At 36.6% G+C, this 19,725-nt stretch overlaps 2 protein-coding genes across 4 annotated transcripts; both read right to left on the bottom strand.

Annotated features, from left to right (window-relative positions):
• Nucleotides 1-611: 611 nt before the first annotated feature.
• On the bottom strand, nt 612-4,867 carry LOC145224929 (THO complex subunit 7 homolog). Its single transcript, XM_080091562.1, has 6 exons — nt 3,556-4,867; nt 2,885-2,999; nt 2,384-2,498; nt 2,096-2,250; nt 1,635-1,771; nt 612-843 (listed from the first exon to the last, which is right to left on the bottom strand). The coding sequence occupies exons 1-6, from the start codon at nt 3,566-3,568 to the stop codon at nt 767-769; spliced, it is 612 nt and encodes a 203-aa protein (XP_079947688.1). The 5' UTR covers nt 3,569-4,867; the 3' UTR covers nt 612-766.
• A 4,306-nt stretch (nt 4,868-9,173) lies between these two features.
• LOC145224926 (NACHT, LRR and PYD domains-containing protein 3-like) lies at nt 9,174-19,547 on the bottom strand. Of its 3 annotated transcripts, none has more exons than XM_080091554.1 (9): nt 19,516-19,547; nt 18,904-18,967; nt 17,344-17,476; nt 13,496-15,273; nt 13,135-13,296; nt 12,809-12,970; nt 12,540-12,698; nt 10,427-10,603; nt 9,174-10,274 (listed from the first exon to the last, which is right to left on the bottom strand). In XM_080091554.1, the coding sequence occupies exons 3-9, from the start codon at nt 17,450-17,452 to the stop codon at nt 10,215-10,217; spliced, it is 2,607 nt and encodes an 868-aa protein (XP_079947680.1). In that variant the 5' UTR covers nt 17,453-17,476; nt 18,904-18,967; nt 19,516-19,547; the 3' UTR covers nt 9,174-10,214. The 3 variants fall into 3 exon arrangements, with proteins under 3 accessions (XP_079947680.1, XP_079947681.1, XP_079947682.1); XM_080091555.1 differs by lacking the exon at nt 19,516-19,547 and having other exon boundaries at nt 9,174-9,922; nt 10,180-10,274; nt 18,904-19,186; XM_080091556.1 differs by lacking the exons at nt 17,344-17,476; nt 19,516-19,547 and having other exon boundaries at nt 18,904-19,185.
• Between the last annotated feature and the right edge of the window lie 178 nt (nt 19,548-19,725).

Raw genomic sequence — 19,725 nt, 5'->3', positions numbered from 1 at the left:
TGTAGGCGGTGGCGGGGTGGCGCCGCCACCTTGGGTTTTTAAAGCACGGTGGCGGCCACCGTGGATATTTTGGTTTGTTTGTAGCGGTATCGTAAAATCTGAAGAATATTAGCAACAATTTTGCCTTTTAACAAGCGTGCTGGTGATTCAACCACAAAACGTAGCATAAAACTGCAACTTGTTGAGGTTAGTGCCTTGTTTATGACGTCAAACATACAATTGTCTGTCAGTGAATGTCGGCCATTGTTGTGTACAATGCAAATGTGTTGTAATGATTTGTTATCTGAAGCGATATAAAGCAGCAACAACTTTTTTATCCAAATTTTGACAAACGTTTTTTGGCTTAGGGTTTGAGTTATTGTGGTTGCACGCATTAGTGACGTCACTTTGTGACGTCATATTTTACCTCCGCCACCTTGCATTTTTGCAAAACTCGGCGCCTATGTTTGTAGATATACTTAGACCAGAGCCACTATATTAGTGGCTCTGCTTACTTAGACCAAACAACTTCGCGTAGTTTGATGACCCTTGACCTAGATTAAACGAGGCTTTAAACATTTCTTTACACCAACATATTTATAATAGATTGAAGGGAAAAAATGATCAATCAATGAAACAAAAAAAATCATGTATTGTCCTTTTAATTGTTTTATATTGCCAACTGCAATTGGCAAACAAAGTACACCCCAAAAAAGTCCTATCGCATTTCTTCCTGATGCTTGACCCATTTTTTATGTTTGGTTTCAGTAAACAAATGTGAGGCAGTTCAACCGTTTGACTCTGACGTTTCCATAGCAACTTCATCCACAACCACTCCCTCCTGATTTTCTTGTTCTTCCTCTTCTGAAAAAAGAAACACGAACTAATTTAACACAGACTTGTTTTATCACAAGTTATGCAGGTACAAAATATGCAGATATTGAAAACTGTAAACAAATGCCTGCCTGTAGAATTATTAAGTTTTTTATTTTTATTTTTGCATTTGTTGAAGAATAATATTTCCTTAGGAACACTATACACGGACTTGAAAAGTAATTTGATCATAAACATTACTGCCAGAGTACTGGTGTATATAGAATACACTGATGATGACAACAGAGATTGTCGAAACGTCTGAACGATGTATTCTATATACACCAGTACTCTGGCAGTAATGTTTATGATCAAAATAATATTTCCTCATTAACAAATACATATTTCTCAATCATATCTAGTAGCACTATTAAAAGTTTTGTTAGGCACTAATGTGGCAACACAAACTGACCAACATTATATTGTATGTGAATACACTGCTGCTGCCAGGCATAATGTATCAACAAAATTTAGCTCTTTAATGTAGCATTTTTTTAATTGCATTGTATGCATTTTTTTATGCAAAAATTCTATTTTAGATAGCTTCGATTTCGAAAGGCAAATGTCAAACTATTGAAGACAAGCTGATATGTGGTTTAACATAAATGTCAGTTGCTAAGTATTTTTTCTCATTGCATTTTTGTATTTGGCTACAAGACCACAAGAAACACTGTGAAATAAAATTGCAGCTGACATTTTACCAACACAATTTGTGACAACTATTACTCCATAATAAAAGAAAAGATGTTTAGAAAAGAATGTTTTATTGTGTTTAGTCATACCTTTTAATACACTTTGAAGTTGATGGATTGATGTTAACAAAGCATGGAACTGTTTTTTTCTTAAGTCCAACTTTTCAATCAACTGCAATTCAGAAGCTTGCAAATCCTTCAATTCTTCATCTAGCTCATTAATTTGTCTGTTTGAGGATTTTGACAATTTTACTTGTTATCAAACACCCAAAGTAAAGATAGCCCGACAATAAAAATTGTCTCACTCTAACCGAGCTAATTTAAGGGATGGGTTATTTGAAACTTTAACTATACAAGTTACTAACTTGCATTTTGCTCACATAAAGCAAAACTTAAAATTGAACGTTTCAGCTAAAATACCACTAAATACTTTAGTAACATGTAAAATACACACATAAACTATATATAACTTTGAAAGGTTTGTCCCCATAAGATGACTGTCATATTGAAAACCCTTTAGCAGTAAAGCAAAAAACTCTTGTCACACATACCCTTCAGTTTTTCGTCGATCAGGGTGTTTTAGGACAACTCCAGCTAATGCATCATACTGTTGTCGATTTTTGCGCACCAGTCTTGCTTCTTCAAGTTCTTTTTTGCACTTCTCAATTTCTTCATGGGCTAATGCTACATTTTTGTCAATTTCCTCCTAAAATTGAATGCTACATTTTTAAATACATAAACAGTTACTCAAGTTGATTTGAGGTCACTTATTTGGCCATAACACAGGTAATGTGGAGAAGCATATACATAACCTTTCTTTAAATCAACTAAAATCTTACTTGCAAACACTGATATTTATCCATTTGTTTTGTGTTCATTTCATACACAAAAGATGACTTCATCATTGCAAATTCGCTCTGAGCAAGAAATGATAGCATGCGTTGATGTGTTGAACTAAAAACGAACAAGAATGTTTAAGTTTTATCATGTTAATTTTTGTTCTTAGATAAGTGGACACTAACAGCAACATACAACCAACACTTAGTTAACATTACACAAATGCAATCTAACCCTATGTAGTATATAGATACACATAATGATTACAATTTTGTGTTGTTTATTCCTTGGATGCTTTTACACAAAGTCTTAATGAGTAAACTTTTTAGAATATGTTGTTGGCATTGGTTGACTTAATGAAAAGACCATGAACATGATCAGGTAAATATTTTCTCTATCAAGTAATGCCAAAAACCTGCATCCTTTTTTAACTCCCAAAACATGTCAGATTTTCCCCTAGGTATAAATGCAACCCAAAGTGAGAAATCTTAAATCGTATGTACTTGTCTGCTTCAGGAGAGTTACACCATTTGATAAACAACTTCATTAAAGCATTAAGTCTTCTTTCATCTCCACCTCCATCTCCGTCGATCAGTAATCTTCTTCGGATTACATCATCTGTAAAGTAATATTAGATCATGATCAGTCTTACACATAAAAGTAATGTTTGTTCATTTATGTAATGCTAAACAAATATATAAAGTTTTTTAAGGCATATACTAGGTACCTTTGCACAAACATACTTATTTACACAAACACAAGTTTTCAAAAGTTATGATGACAGGCATATACAGTTCAAGTATTTAGGAACCCTTGTAAAAATCAAACTTGGAAAAAATTCAACTTTATTTGTCACAAAATAAATGCAATTAGCACTGTTTATTACACTCAGTAGTGTTATAATAGACAATGTACATCATTTCAAGTTTCAAAAGGGTATTGTGCAGAGTATGACAGCTGCTGCATGGTGCACGTTGTTTAGTTTAAAAAAACACACGCTATTTTTTAATTTTTGCACACTGGGTATATGTTAAGATTTTACTTTTTAACTATCAAAATAGAAAAATTTATTAATGCAGCATGATGAAACGAACAGTTACCTAAAATAAAACCTTCCAAAAATGATTTAATGTGTGTTTTAGGAACCACGTAACTTCCGAGTTTATAAACTCACCATCACTTGACATTTCTTCCGTGAAAGCACTGTTTTGCTTGGGTTTTCTATAATATCGAAATCACGATTACAATTCAAAAATTTTAAGAAGTCATTCACAGAAGTTCACATTAAACAGAAACGTGACGACACGCATGAATAAGCAGAAAGTTAGTAACCCATGAAATTTTATTCAAAAACAACTTGCAGGTATTTTACCGTATTTACGTATGTTTATACAAAGAAATGTGATTGGGCTTAGTTACAAGACACGGACTTAAATAGTAGCTTTACTAAAAAACAAATTGCCAGCGAAGTGGAATAAAACGTATTCATATTATTAATCAGACGTTTCGACAAAAACCATTGTCATCATCAGTGAATATAATGTAAAATACAAGCGGAAACAAGCGCGTCTATATTAGGGTTGCCATTCGTCAGGATTTTCCCTGACATGTCAGGGAATTTAGTGTTTAAATCTGCGTCAGGGAGAAATGTTAAAATGTACTTAAAAGTCAGGAATTTAGGAAAAAATACATATATATATACACCATGAAATTAATGTACGAACAGAGAAACAACCGCGTCTATACCATGAAACGTAAAGAGGTAAACTGGCGGAGCGCAGGCAGGGTTGCCAGGTAGTGTCGACTGGATTCGGACAGTATTTGTCTGAAAATCGGACATTTTAGGACAAAAAAAACGAGAGCGTATAATTGCAAACAAGGTATCAATATCGAGGTGCCAACTGCCTTTTTTGTGCGTTTACGTTCCCTACACTCATAAGCGCCGAGTTTTACACAAATGCAAAGTGGCAGACGTAAAATATGACGTCACTTATGCGGGCAACCACAAGAACTGAAATCCAAACTCAAAGCCCAACAAACTTCCCATGTTCGAAAAAAACGACATGTTTGAAATAATATTTAGTTGGCAATTGCAACACGTTGGTGTAGCGTTTATCATTGGTTTAGCAACGTTTAAAAATGTTTCGTAAAGTTGTTGCTTTATATCGCCTTAGTTAGATAACCATTTATTACAATACATTTGCTGTGTACACAACAATGACCAGACATTCACTGGTAGACAATTATGTGTTTAACGTCATAAACAAGGCACTAACCGAAACAAGTTGCAGTTTTAAGCCACATTTTGTCGTAAAAAAGGTTTGCAACCTTCAAAAAATTGGAAGGAGGCAAAAAGTTATTCAATCAGCAAAATTCGGACATATTAGGACAAAAAACTGAATGTCCTAATGATTTTTAGGCGTCGGACACAGCATGTGAAATTAGGCCAATTTATCGTTTTTTGTCCGATTTTTAGGCCATCTGGCAACCCTGATTATTGCGCAGGTTAACGTACATGTTACTGTTTGGTGTGTGTGCGCGCGTAACAATACCTGTTTGTTACTAGATGTTTAACGATATGCGTTAAATACACAAATAAAAATCCGCGTCTCAAGTAAACATAGCATTCGATGCTGCATGAGAACGTGGGAAATTTCATTTCCTCAACTGTGTAGGCTACCTAATATGCAGGGCACTAACTAATAACTAAAAGTCGAATGCGTGAGACATATAAACATTTTTACAGTGGCATTTTTCTTCAAACTTAAAAAGGTCCTTGTGAAGTTGTGACTCCCATTGTTTATTTTTTTTGTTCAAAAAAAAAAAACTAAACAGAAGCCTACGCAGAAAGTTAATTGACAAGGATCAGAGTATCGTATGTAACGTTTTCTCGTGTCGTCGTCCGTGTGACTTCCGAATATTCTAATTTATTCCGGAATAGAAGTGTTTGGATCGCAAAAATGGTTAACGCAGCGGTTCTCAAACTGGGGTCCGCGGTCCTTTAGGGCATTTTGCGGGGACCTCGAAAAGATGGAAGTAATTCTATATTCTTATTTGACAACTAACTAACAAAAATGCAATTGTTCGCGCACAACGAACGAGGAGATACCGCTAAAAACATTGATAATTAATCAGGACAGGGGCGGGTCTAGAAAACAATTAAGGGGGGTGTCCAACAATTATTTGGAAAAATCCCTAATGCGGTACTGACGAGTTGGGTATTCCCCTTTCCAAAAACGTCACAACCTTGACGTCACTCACGCACCAAACAAGCTGCGGTCGCAAGGCTTTTGTAACTACGGAGTGCCTATAATGCGTAACAGAGACTTGGGGTTGGGGAAAAGCTGTTTTATTATCATGGACGCACCATTTGCTGTTTAATCGTCTCCACGGTTTGAGACCTGAGTACTATTACCCCGATGCACCTTTGAAATCGCTCTGTTCTGATGTGTGCTAAAAAAAAATCAACGCGTTTATACCACAATACGCCTCACGCCAAAGCTAAATACTTAATTTAACGTCAAACGGAAAGTGGTTGTTTCGTTGCAAATCGTCTACTAGTTCAAAACGATGCGTTAAGTAGCAGACAGTGTGCTTTGTCCAGAATTGCAAGCAGGTCCGAACCAGAAAGTACAAGACCTCAACCTAACTCGCAACTTTGGCACGCAAAGGCGAGCGGAATCTTTTATTACCAGTTATCTAATAAACAAAAAAACTATAGATTTTAGCGAAATCATTAAAATTTCCAATTATCGCTCTTGGCTCTGCTATCTAGCTTACTCAACAAAACTGCATAAACGTGACTGCCAGGTAATCAAAATACATTAGTTACTTAAAAAAAACTTTAAAAGGACTGAACGCCTTTTTTGAATCGAAGGGTAACCTTATAGGTTGCGCAACGTTGCGAATGCAATAAAACCGGTTACTACGCAAGGCATAAAAAATGCCAAGCATTGGCAAGTTACCAATTACATGTACCTTAACAACATGGTTCGATTTTTATCCATTGAATATTTGTGACAAACAATTACGTGTTTGGTAGGTCATAAACAATTCAGCATTGGACATTTTAGTCGGATTTAACATCGTTTAAATGCGAAAACAGTTTAATACATTACATTTAGTGCAGTCAGCACTTTTGACTTCAGCGTCCTTGGCGGATAATCACTTTTGTATTGTCAGCGCAATAAACTATTCATTTTAACCCTTGTTACGTCACAATAGACTATTAGATGAGCCAATACAATACGATGAAGGCGCATGGCTTTGAGAGAGACTCCTTGTACTCACGCAGCGGTCAACGGGACGTTTAGTGTATTTAATTTACGCACTTTTTTTCAAAATGGGAGCCCGGCAAATTTCCGAGGGGGGTGTCAAAACACCAAACACCCCCGTCTAGATCCGCCCATGAATCAGGTGTTAAAAAGTCGCAGGGCATAGAAGTTGTGTCTACGTTCAGTCCCGGTGTATGTTGTTGAATTTGAAGTGATTCTAAAATTAAAAAGCGAATCCGATCCGATGTTGCGTCCAATACTTCAGGATCGCCAAAGTTGACCCTGTACATGGGGTTAGTTTGCAGATGCCGGCACACTTCCGATTTTTCGTTGGTTTGAAGTTCGTTTATTCGTGTGACTAAATTTCGTTGTGTCTCACCAATATAGGACTGAACGTAGACACAACTTCTATGCCCCTGCGGCTTTTTAACACTTGATTATCACTGTTTTTAGCGCTATATCAGGGGTGGGCAAACTACGGCCCGCGGGCCGCATGCGGCCCGCCAAAGGAGTTTATGCGGCCCGCCAAATGTTTCCGAGTAACGCTGAATAGTACTATGAGCACAGGCGCAGAGTTTTAAAAATACCGGGGGTGCGACTTGCCGATACCAATGCCATATGCAGTATCTGTACCCGTTCGATACTTTGGAACTAAACACAGATACTTTTCACGTGCCTGTTGTTTCTGCCACGTTATTATGCAAATCGTTACTTGACACAATTTCTTCGTTCGATAAAAGTAAAAGCGATTCACGTTTTCAAAAACAGCCCACTTTGCACTGTTGACGCCCAAACTTTGGTCACTTTGGATCATGTTTAGGTCGTTGCAGTACTTTTTGTTTAATGTTGGCACTCGGACTTCATTAACAAAAAACGTGGTTCAGCCTTTGTTGCAACAAACGCTTGTTTTTTTGAAACAATTACAATTGTAGCGTTTCAACCAATGTTTGTACAGTCATGAACAAACGTATTTGCATAAAGCTGAAAATATACTATGTAATAATTTTGCGCAGGGGTGCACAACCTGCGGCCGCAATCTATTTTGCTAAATATTTTGATTTTTAAACTGCTAAAACAGATTTCGTGGGACTGGAAAAAAGATTAGCAGTCTAGTAACCATAGGTGCCAGGCTTTTTATCCGCTTATTATGTGCAAACAATGCGAAAAAACAGGGACTGCAATCGTCACAATACAGTTTATGACGTCATAAACAGTTAGCTCCGTTCAGCTAAATTTATGCACAAGTTAGAAATTGTTAATCAGAGCAATTTAGGCGACTTTAAATGGTATATATATGATACAAACCTTATTCTTTGCATCAGTTGTTTTAAAACAAAACAACAAGCAAGCAATTGGCGGTCGTTAGTGAAATACTATGCGGCCCGGTAAGATTATAAACTTTTGAATGCGGCCCTTGCACTGAAAAGTTTGCCCACCCCTGCGCTATATCTTCTCGTTTGTCTGCAACCTTCATCGGTGTGACGTAGTTGATTGATTGTACCTTTCCTCGTTACTTTTCTGTGTGTATAAACGCGCTTGTTTCCGCTTGTATTTTACATTATATTCACTAATGATGACAATGGTTTTTGTCGAAACTTGTGATTAATAAAATGAATATGATTGGGCTATTTGTGCGCAAAAATGCTGCAAAACGGACGTATTTGAAACTCAACTTGGTTAGTTTTGACGATATGAATGGCAGTCAATGAGATGATGCTTGGCACAGCTGTGACATTGAAATTTTTACTTTTTAGGAAGTAGCCTTAAGTCACCATTCGCCAGGACAGGGGCGGTATTAGTTTCAGTTATGTCATTCAGAATCGGAAACGCTTAAAGGCGTTTCTCATTACATTACCAAGTTTTTCGTTTTCCTTTATATTCGCATGAGTATGAAGGTATTTCGGGCAGATATTTTGCATTTGTGTGGCGAAGAAATCACAGAACCCAATCGTTTACCACTACGCGTTAAAGCCACCCAACATGGTGGTAGCACCAAACAATGCAGCCGATTTTAAGGAAGACTTTTGACGAATCAGTCGGGGATATAGATACACCTGTTACATGTTGTAGCCTACTTCAGACTCAGAGGTTCCCAAACTTTTTTAACTCTACCCATATACTTTAAAAAAAGTTAATTTGTGGTTTCTCGCGACCCACAAAGAAAGTTGCCAATTTATTATTATTGCGTGGTAAATTTTTAAAAAAAGAAACGGATCGAAGTTAAAAAGTAGAGCCAGCTCTTGTCACAAAAGCTGGCGACCTAACTTTGTTTATTTTGCGGCACATTTTAATACGGATAATCGCCTAAATATATCGATATAAATGTTTTTTATGATTTCGAATAAATGAATTGTTCGAGAACTGCTCGACAACAACTGACATAGAATATTACCCCCCAAATGACTGATACTGTTTACAAAGTGTGCGACAAAAATGATCGTGAATAAAATATGGCAGTTTAAACATACTTGCGTGGTAAAATTGAACATCAACGGTTATAAATTTTGCTTGATAAAACTTACGAGCGCATATACGTTTTTATTTCGCCTTTTGCATCATGTAAATGAAAAGAAATAGCAAGTTCCTGGATCATACAAATTGGCAAAAAGAATAATATGTAACAAGCAATGGTGCAAGTGCACCGGGAAGAAGTAATATAAAACACTATAAAATGTATCAAACGGATAACAACCAAATTCTGAAAACAAAACAATCAACAACACAAAAAAAACAGTCGTAAAATATTTTAAAAATACAAAACAACTTTATTTAAAAATGTGTTGAATATACAATAATGCAAAAAACTTTTTTTGCAATAATAAAAATTTCATTATACGTTAATGCAAAGCTTATCATATTCAAATTTCATGTACGCAAGTTGGAAAATGAAAGCAAAGCAAAACAATAGCACATGAACAATCATTCTAAAATAGCTGCTTATTGTTCGAAGTACAAAAGAGTGCGGGCTTGGCAAGGATTAAATGCCTACCTTCAAGAAACAGCAGGTATGCACCAGTTTTTCTCACTTGGTAATGCATGCCCAAACTAAAAAAAACTCAATGATGAAATAGCAGGAGAGAATCACATGCTACAATGATCAAGAGCATTATAGGAGGAAGTTTATCATTGATAAAGCAAATAATATGTGGTAAAATTTGCTCAGACCAGGGTGGTCCAAATCCAGCACCAAAACCCTGTGCTCTTTGTGATGAAAAAAAACATGTCAACATATTTTCCCTTCGCTGTAAACACCAGTACTTGGAGAAACTGTAAAACAGTTGTAACTGAATGCTAGCAGATGTGCTTTATGCTTATAGTTTTTAGGTCTCAAATCAAAAATTGATCAAAACAGCAAGTTTAGAAAATTAAAACAAAACAGTTTCTCCATTGCTGCTCGCTAAGTATTGACCTCCCTTATATGGTCCTTGCATTGACTTAGTCTTGTCCCACCCTGGCTAAGGCAACCAATTTGCCTCTTAGTAGACATGAAAAGTGCCAAAAAATGAGTCACAAAAAAGAAGTACCAAATATACATGTCTCCACAAAGATGTAATTCTTTTTATTCTTCCACAAATGAACGTCTCTTCACTGACTGTCGCCATAACCCTCGGACAATTTGCTTTTAAAAAACAAATCAAGAAATTACACTACAAGATTAAGTTTTGTTTGTAATTTATCCTTAAGAATACTTGCATAGTAATGTAACATTTTGATATTAAACATCTTGCAACCTTCAACCTGGCTAAATCTGAAACCATCACAAGTTCTTACCGATTTCTGGGCTTGATTGTCTGTCAGCACTTCTTGGATCATGGATTCAATACTTTCAACACATTCCTCAGACAAACCGCAGTCAGATAAACAAATGGGATCAAATCGAAACCAATGTTCCTTTAAGTGCTTGATGCCTTCATTGCCAACATTATTGCCACTAATGGATAAGGAGATCTACAAAGCAAACAATAAGTTGTGCAGGTTGTTAATACCACAAAGTTTGTTTTAAAGTCAGACATACATAGTGTGTACAGGTTTTTTATTTATTATCATCCTAACGAAAAACTTTGGGAGGATCAACTTTGAATCTTGTGTGCAAATTTTAAAAGTTTACATTATTTTGCCGGTTAAAGTGCGTAAATATTCACCAAGCTGGAAACAACTATGCACCGTTAAGATGTTATAAAGCACGACAGTTCAGGACACAATTAGTTTGATCTTATTTTCCAATACAGAAGGCAGAGAAGAATCACAGACAAAAATAATGTGTGTCCCCTTTAGGAATGGGGACCTATAATTATAAACATCCAAAACCATTTTTAATTCACAACAAATGTTTAATAGCATGTACAATGCAACAGCACTTCCTAATCAGAATCAGTCAACAAATGTTATTTAACGATATATATTTCACCCGTAAGGGCATCATCAGTCGTCTGTCGAGCAACGGGTGTAAAACCAAGTAATAATAAAACCAATCAAAATGAGCAACACACCAAAAAGGATACAGCAACCTGCTACAAACGCTTGCTAACTACGCAAGGTCTAAACTACGTCTAAGCCACACGAAAGACAAAGACTGCCAAAAGCGATAAGGGATCGGTGCGCACACAGAAAAAAGGGGGCGAGATAAGCGCTTCGGTTAGGGGCAACGAAGGAAAACCGGAGTGGACACAAACAAGTTAATTTTACCTGGTCCAAAATAAATACTAAATAAAACTAAATGCCATGTACAATACAGGGATATTTTAACAACTATTCAGCATGACCAAGTATTGCTCATCCAGCAGTTTTATTGTAAGCAATCGACGTTTCGACGTCCTATACAACTATTCAGCATGTCAGCAGTATACTATATATAATTTAATAATGGCCCATTTTGTAAAAAAATAGATGTACAATTTGTGAACTATTGAGTGCGGTTAACAAACCTAGTGTAATTGATTACTACTAAAATAGCTTTCACTTAATCTTCTATATTTAAAACAAACTCACAAAAGTCTATTAAACCCATCAGAGTCTATGCACTTGCTATAGATGTATTTTTGTAGAAAAACAGCACTCTATAGCAGGCCTGTCAAACTCTCAGCCCTCCAATGCGGCCCACGAACAACAACAATTGTAGTATTTTGTCAGATTATTATCTAATTATACTAAATTTTTCTTACTTTTTAAGTTGAAAGCTATTATTTAAACAGACATTTACCAAAATTTAATTTATACATACAAATTCATATGTTATGAATAGAAACGATAGTAATTAAACCGTTCCTCAAAGTTTCAGTTAAGGGTGTACAACCCGCGGCCATACGGCCACATTAAAATATGTACTGGCGGCATTGATGTTATTAAAACTCCATTGCGAAAACTTTTGATTTTCAAACTGCCCTAAACACATTTTGTGTTACTGAAAAGAGTATTACCAGCCCAGTAGCCATATGCGACAGACTATTTGTACGCCTATTGTGTGCAAACAGTGTGAAAAAACAGGTGCGAAAAGCGTCACAATATAGATTATGACGTAATAAACAGTCAAAACTGGTCTTCACATTGTGCAGCTTTATCTGTACATTAAGTTGGAAATTAATCTGGGCTTTTGGGATGGCAATAGATGGTATATATATAAATATACATATGATATAAACCTTTTTCTTTACATCTGTAATTTTAAAACAAAAACCAGCAGATAACTGGCGGCTGTTGGTGAAATAAGGATCTGCAATGCGGTCGTCGTAGCGAAAAGGTTGTTTAAGTGTATAAAACTAGATTAAAAATCACGGCCTTCGGCATAATTTTCAAACTGAGTTTGACACCCCTGCTCTATAGTTCACAAATTGTACAACTATTTTAAACAAAGGGTGCCAGACACAATGTATTTTTGTGGCAAAACCTTTTCGCAAGTGTTAAGTCCATCAGCTATTGCACACATTCCATCTGCAGTTATACCACAGTCATGAAGATCAAGGGATTGTAATTTTCCAAGATTAGCTGCAACAGCTGCTGCCCCAACGTTACCGATATTATTGAATGCAAGATTAAGGTCTTCGACCTAAAATTAAAACATTTTTTAATCTTTTACTGTAGTATTAAGTCAAAAAGTAAAATCCCATACTTTCAGGATTTATGTCACTTACCTTAACATGTTGTCCACAAACTTACCATGTTTTGTTGATTGCCAAGTCCTGTTGCTAGGGCCTTACTTCCAGGAGCTTGTATGCCACAATTTCTGAGGAGCAGTTTTTTAACTTGACTGACTATATTTGAAATGGCTGCAGCCCCTTCACACTCAATGTCATTCACACTCAAATCCAAAAGTTCAAGCTGTGTATAGAAACATGTTAAAATGGATATGAAGTGTAACTGATGGGTTTGCATATTGTAGAGTTTCGTGCAATTTATTTTAGGCCATTATAATGATACCACACAGAAATTGAGATAAGCACTGAGAATTATAACACAGACATATACATGGAATTTTGAAATACTTGGGTATTGTGTTTCTTTAGCAAATCAGCAAGACAAGCAGCATCAGCTGGCTTCAGGCCACATTCAAGCAAAACTATCTGACTAAGTCCAGGAAGAAAAGGTTCTATTGCCATCATTGTCTGTGTTGTCACAACAGTTTGGCACAAGTTAAAAACTGGTACCTAAAAACAGGACCTGATGATTGAATTGTTAACTGCTAACTTTATATAGGTGCAGAGTAAAAATGTAATGGAATTGCACAGTATACAGGTACAACACTATACTGCAAGCATTATGTGTCAACATTTAAACCTTTTCTTTTTGACAAAGTTTATGACAACCCTATTTCATATGTATATATCATATGTCATATGTATATACCTTCAGTCTGCCAGCAGCTACTACTTGGGATGTCTCATCCAAAAACTTGTCAAAGGCAGGTTGGATGGATCTTAATACCTGGTAAGTATGGCCAATTAATTGTTTTCCAATGGTTAGGGTCTCCAAACTGTTGTCGAATTTAAGAACTGAGCTGATAGCTTTTTCTTCATTAGGGTCAAGGGCATCAACAAGGCTAATGCAATGTGGCAGGTTGGATGCAACGCTCTTTGCAATTCTATCATTTCTTGATTCCCATACCCATTTGCAAACCCGGCAAAAATACTGCTTTTCATTTAGGGAAGTGGCAATGCTTCTTGCTTCAGAAATTGCAAACTGCTCAAGCAAATCCAGTTTTGTTTTCCATTGCTCTTCAATGACGCAAGAAAACACCTTTCGTGCCTTTACAAACAGCTGTTGATTACAAAGGCCATACATAAATCTGAACACCACTGACCATTGACCTTTTACCATGTTCTTTAAGCACATTTCAAATTCTGTAACAGGCATAAAAAACATCACATGACAAGCACCAAGAAACTCTTGCCAAGTTAAGTGGCTAAAGCTGCTTCTTTTGTCCACTTCCATTACCTTGAATCGCAATGAAGAAGTGTCATCAATGTAAGTGTGCAGAAAAGCCTGAAAATCATCTTTGTTGATATTGGCAGCTTTCAGATCGTCGTCTGAATAAAACAATGTTCCTGTCTGTAAACCTGACCATGCCAGTAAAGCAAGTTTTGAAAGGTCGCATGAGTGACATCTCAAATGGTCAGTCCGGATGTATTTCAGAAGTACATGAAGCAATACATCAGTCATGGAAGTTATTTCGTACCCAGTGTCATTCCTCAGGTTTTCTAAAATACATGCAATGGTCATGATACAATATATTGGAATGTGGGCATAGGCGGAAAGTTCTGGGTGCTGGTACAGCTTTTCCTTTACTTGAGATGAGAATTGAGGACCACATATTTGGTCACAGAGATTATCCTGAGAAACTCTGCTTAGACCAATAATTTCCACTGTGCAGTGCGGTCGGGAGTCAAGATGCAAGTTGTACATGGAGTTAGGCCTGGAAGTAAGCAACTTCTTTGACTTTGGTAGCAATTTTCCAGCAAGGATGTTTTTAAGAAATACATCAGCAGTTGTTATATCATCACTGGATGCAATTTGAGTTCTGGATGCCATATTAAAGTCTGCTTCGTCAAGTCCATCAAAGACAAACAAAACATTTGACTTTTCTAAAACATCCAGCAGAAACCTGTCATTGTTACCACTCGGCCAGTGACAATTGCTGCTCATAAGCAAAAACTGCACCAAAGACATTTGCTTCTGAAAATTTAAAAGCCTTAATGGTATGTAAAAAACATACTCTGTGTCAGCAAGCACTGACCCCTGAAGTACATTTTGTGTCAACATTTTTGCCAGAGTTGTTTTACCCATTCCAGCATGGCCGACAGCACCAACAATATTGGAGTGTATATCAATCCATGCCTGTCTTGCCTCAGGATTTCTGCATTTGCTCCTGGCTTCTTGCTCTGCTAGCTCTTTGGCATAACAGAATAGCTGATCTAAATCAATACTTTTAGAATTGAGAGTAAAAAGCTTTTCAAATTCACTTCGTCGTCGGTACTGGCCACCTCCTTTTACAGCCTGTGGCTTTCTAATACCACTTTTAATTTGTAACTTTACTGGATTAATCGCTTGTTCCAAATCCAATGGGTAGTCCATTACTCCAGTAGTTGAGATAGCTTGTTGTCTTAACTCTTCTCGGAGGTGGTTCACTAAATAAAAATATATGTAATTCATAACATAAAGAACCAGTAAACTTTAAACCAAATTGTTGGGTTTAATTGATACCATTGTGTCTGCTTGTGGGTGGATTTACTCTACTTAGACCAGTGGTTCCCAACCTATGGGTCGCGACCCAAAGTTGGGTCGCCTGAAGATTCTGTTGGGTCGCCTGTTTTTTGTGACAATAAGAGGATTTATTCTTTGACTTCGTTTCATAGCGTTATTTTTTAATTTCCCAAGGTTAAATCAGGGTTCTTCAACGATGGGTATTTCGTCCAACGAGGGGTTGATGGTGACAGTTTTTAAAGTTGGGGGCGATATAAGCTTACAAGAACTGTGAAACTCAGCTAAATTTATCTTACAAGCAGATTTTATTCGTCTTGCAGACAAACACCAGGGACAAGGGGCGCATCAGCTTAAACGTGCTGCTATTTGGATATATATTTTTTACTGACGATTGATTGTGCTTTTTGTGATCTCGACAGCAAGGTTGGGCAATTAATTTGCCACATAGGTACACTTGTTGAGGCCATGTATGGTGACGGGTCATACTTTTTAAATACAACGCTAACGAGCTTTCCCTTAAACTTGTTTCGCTTTCACACTTCCTATAGGCCTAATAGCGCTTCCCAAACTGTGAAGTATGTTGGTAAATGTAGTGTAATTTGATGTTGAATGTATAGGATTCTCCTCTACAGTATAGGATTACCGTATACCGTACAGCAGTGGTCGGCAACCCCTGACACGCGTGCCAACGTTGGGATGCGAGAGGGTTTTTCATGGCACGCCAACTGATTTGCATGTTTGTATTGAAGTAACGATTTAACCTGACACACTGCTTGTTTCTTGTTTTTACTATGACATTGTCTTAAAATTTAGCTTTATATGCACAATACACTCCGCTTTCTCTTTACTATTAATAACTGCTGGCACGCACTACTATTATTTAGCAAAACGTTGGCACGCGAGGTCATTAACACATGGAAATAACCAGTAAATTAATTGGCACGCGTCGTGTAAAAGGTTGCCGACCCCTGCCGTATAGGAATGTATAGGATTCTCCTCTCCTCTAATGCCCCATTGTTTTCAACAAATGAAGGGCATTGTTTGCGCATAATCGTAATATTATTTTGTCTATGATGTAACAAACTGTTTCAAATTGTTGCCCAAAAATAATTTCAAGACAACTTGGCGTAATAATGGTTAATTCTGTTTGTGACGTCAAATTGGCTGATAATGCTTTGAGTCAGCTCTGAAGTTCAGGCTAAATGGAAATGTTTTGAATAGTATTTGTTTGATTTTTAAAATTTTCCAAACTGGCGTAATAATTTTCGAAAGCTTTTCTGATTCAGTAACAAAAATACAACCGAAATGGAAAGAATACATGCCCATGGGTCGCGGGACATCACAAAACAACATTTTGGGAAGTATTTGGGTCGCGTCAAAAAAAGGTTGGGAACCACTGACTTAGACCACCCAAACATCAGCATTTATTTCATACACCAAAACATTTATCTCAAATATACTCTACTTAGACCAGTGGTTCTCAAACTTTTTCATCATTTTTTCAAAACGGTCCCATTCCCATTATTTCGAGGGCTCGCGGTCCTTAAGCCTAAATGTGCATTTCAGAAAAATGAAAGTTGATTGCAGGACTTTTGGCTACTTATGCAAAAATGCGTATAATAAAGATCCAAAGACAGCATGTGACATCACAGACAAGACAAAAACATTACGGTTGTGCACGAACAACTGTATTTTTGTTAATGGTCATGCAATAAAGGCTATTGTTTAGCAATGGATACAGTCGATTCTCAATTCTACCTTGATTTAAACTTATTTAGTGGCACAAACTGATGCCAAATAAGATTATAGAATTACTTCAACCTTTTCGTGGTCCTCCTAAAATTGTCTCATGGACCCCAAAAGGACTGCGGACCCCAGTTTGAAAACTGCTGACATAGACACACAAACATCAGCATTCATTTCATACACCAAATCATTTATATATCATTTATGTATCTTAAAAAATTGTGCAAACTTTAGGTTTGCTTTCATACCTTGCTTTAACAATGCATCATTTGAAGTTGTGGGAGCATTGTGATAGTGATGTTCATGTACATCACCAAAGTAGTACTTTGAAGGCAACTCATTAGGTTTTTTACTCATACCTAGTATTGTTAAGAGTGTGGTCTACAATAAAAAATAATAAACTTTACAAAATCATTCATGTTTAAAGTGCACTTTAAAATCACATTTAAACAAATATTGCCTATCTCCTTGTTACAGGGAATAGGTCCTAAAATCCTCACACACAGTATTGGGGCACGCACCAGAAATATTGCGACCTACTAGCTATCTGTTTGTTCGATTAGAGTGTAAGCTAATTAGCACTGACTGAATTGAGAGATTCTATATGTTATACAACAGGTCGCCAGTGAGTTCTATTTTACCGCTGTGATGAGTCTTATTTATTCTCAGTTGCCTATCCTGAAGTAAAGTGCAACGCCACTGCATTTTATATGGTTAGAATTATATTTAGCAAAAGACCGGATCAGAAATTTAGCAAAGAGACATGGAATTCAGCAAACTACAACGTAAACGAGAAATGCACAGTGGAGTTTTAACTCCAAATTTTACACTTCATATATATATACTGAAAACGAGAGAGCAATATTTGAAAAATGAGAGAGAAAAGCATTTACTCGAGAGAAGAAGTTCTCAGTTACACTTGAGTTGGCACCGATAATGCGACTTTAGTTAGCAGTTCTTGCGAATCATAAAACATTTTGTACAAACCAAATACTACGAAATCGCGTTTTGAAAGACGTTGATCTTAAAACAAAAGACCATTCACCTAGAGATGCTGACTGGACAACTACATGCGCTTAACTACATAACCGAATATAAAAGGGATGAGGGTTCTGAGTGTTTATGGCGTTTGTGGCTATTTGTGTGACCAAGTTCTTGTTGCTTATTTCAAATGTTCCTTTGACTTGTATACCGTGTTTTATCATAAAATGATGTAATTAACACACAGTCTGCTTTAAACTTCATTAAAATATGTTACATTCCAATCTGTATTTTGTTTATTCAATTATTTATCACATGTTATGATTGTTACAAAATTCTGATCAATAACAACAGCAAATAGTCGTAAAAATTCTAAACCCAGGTTTACAAAATTAAAATTCCAATTTTAGAAATTTAGTTTCTGCTCTGTATACCTATTCTGTCACATCCAAGAAACTGCATTACTATCAGTGTTTACTATCAGAATATACATCACAACAAGTTGCCCAGAAAATTATAATAAGTATTGTCACTCATTATTATTCGGTAACAAAACTATTTTTGCTGTATGACATTCTCTGTTATTACACCATGTCGGACATCTATTGGGAGCTGCACTTAAATACACACCGACACACAGCGAGCTTCATTCTAAAACTGATCGTGGGTTAATTAAAATATTTGGGCATTTCAATGATTTTATTGTGGCAAACCACTTTGAGTTTGATTTAAATTAAAATTAGTTTCAATATCATATTTCGAATAACCTACATGCGATTTAGGTACTTATTATACACAAGGAAGTCATTACTTAACTTCACACTTACGTCAATCCAAAAGACTTTCTTCTCTCTCTCTGAATCTGTACTTCTGGGCTGGCGATAAAGTTAGCGGTGCCTTCGAAAACTGCAGGTGCGCTAGGTGCGCTTGGTCCGCTAGGTACTTCACTTGGTAAACTACAGGTAACTCGTTTTAATTCAACAAAGCCTGTAAATAGTGCAGGTAACCTTTTTTGAAAAGAGTAAACTCGTAGTTACTGCGACGTAACGTAATAATGCTGTATGTACTGTTTTTAAGGTTGGGTTAGGGTTAGGGTTAGGGTTAGGGTTAGGGATCAGAGTTTAGGGTTTAGGGTTCAGAGTTTAGGGTTCAGAGTTTAGGGTTCAGAGTTTAGGGTTTTGGTTGCGTGTTGGGACTATCGTAACACTTTTCCAGCATTATTTGCGTGTTATAACGTTAACTGCAGTATTTACGATTTGTCGCATAAAAACAGGACAGCTGTAGTATTTTCGAGTTACGTCGTACCTATTCTGAGTTTAATCGCACCAAAGAGAGTTACCTGCACTATTTTTAAGTTACGTTGCACGAAAAAAGGTTACCAAGCGAGGTACCAAGCGCACCTAGCGCACCTGTAGTATTCGAAGGCACCCTAAAGTTAGGAGATGATTCACGTTCACGTCATGAAGTGTTTCCGGTTTTCCCGGTAAGGGAATTCCCCGGATACAAATTTAGATTTTACAGCGCTGAGCGCAGCCGCAGCAATGGTGGCAAGAAGAAATCAGAAAAAAAACATAAAAAGAAGTTTTTGTACCCAAGTTTAAATATCGTAATAGTTATCTTGCAAAAAGCGTTAATTTTGCGAATAAATA

This window comes from Phallusia mammillata, chromosome 4, assembly GCF_965637545.1.
Source record: "Phallusia mammillata chromosome 4, kaPhaMamm4.hap1.1, whole genome shotgun sequence".
In the NCBI taxonomy this organism is placed as follows: domain Eukaryota; kingdom Metazoa; phylum Chordata; class Ascidiacea; order Phlebobranchia; family Ascidiidae; genus Phallusia; species Phallusia mammillata.
Note: the sequence above shows the minus strand (reverse complement) of the source record. Positions and strands in the feature narration are given on the sequence as shown.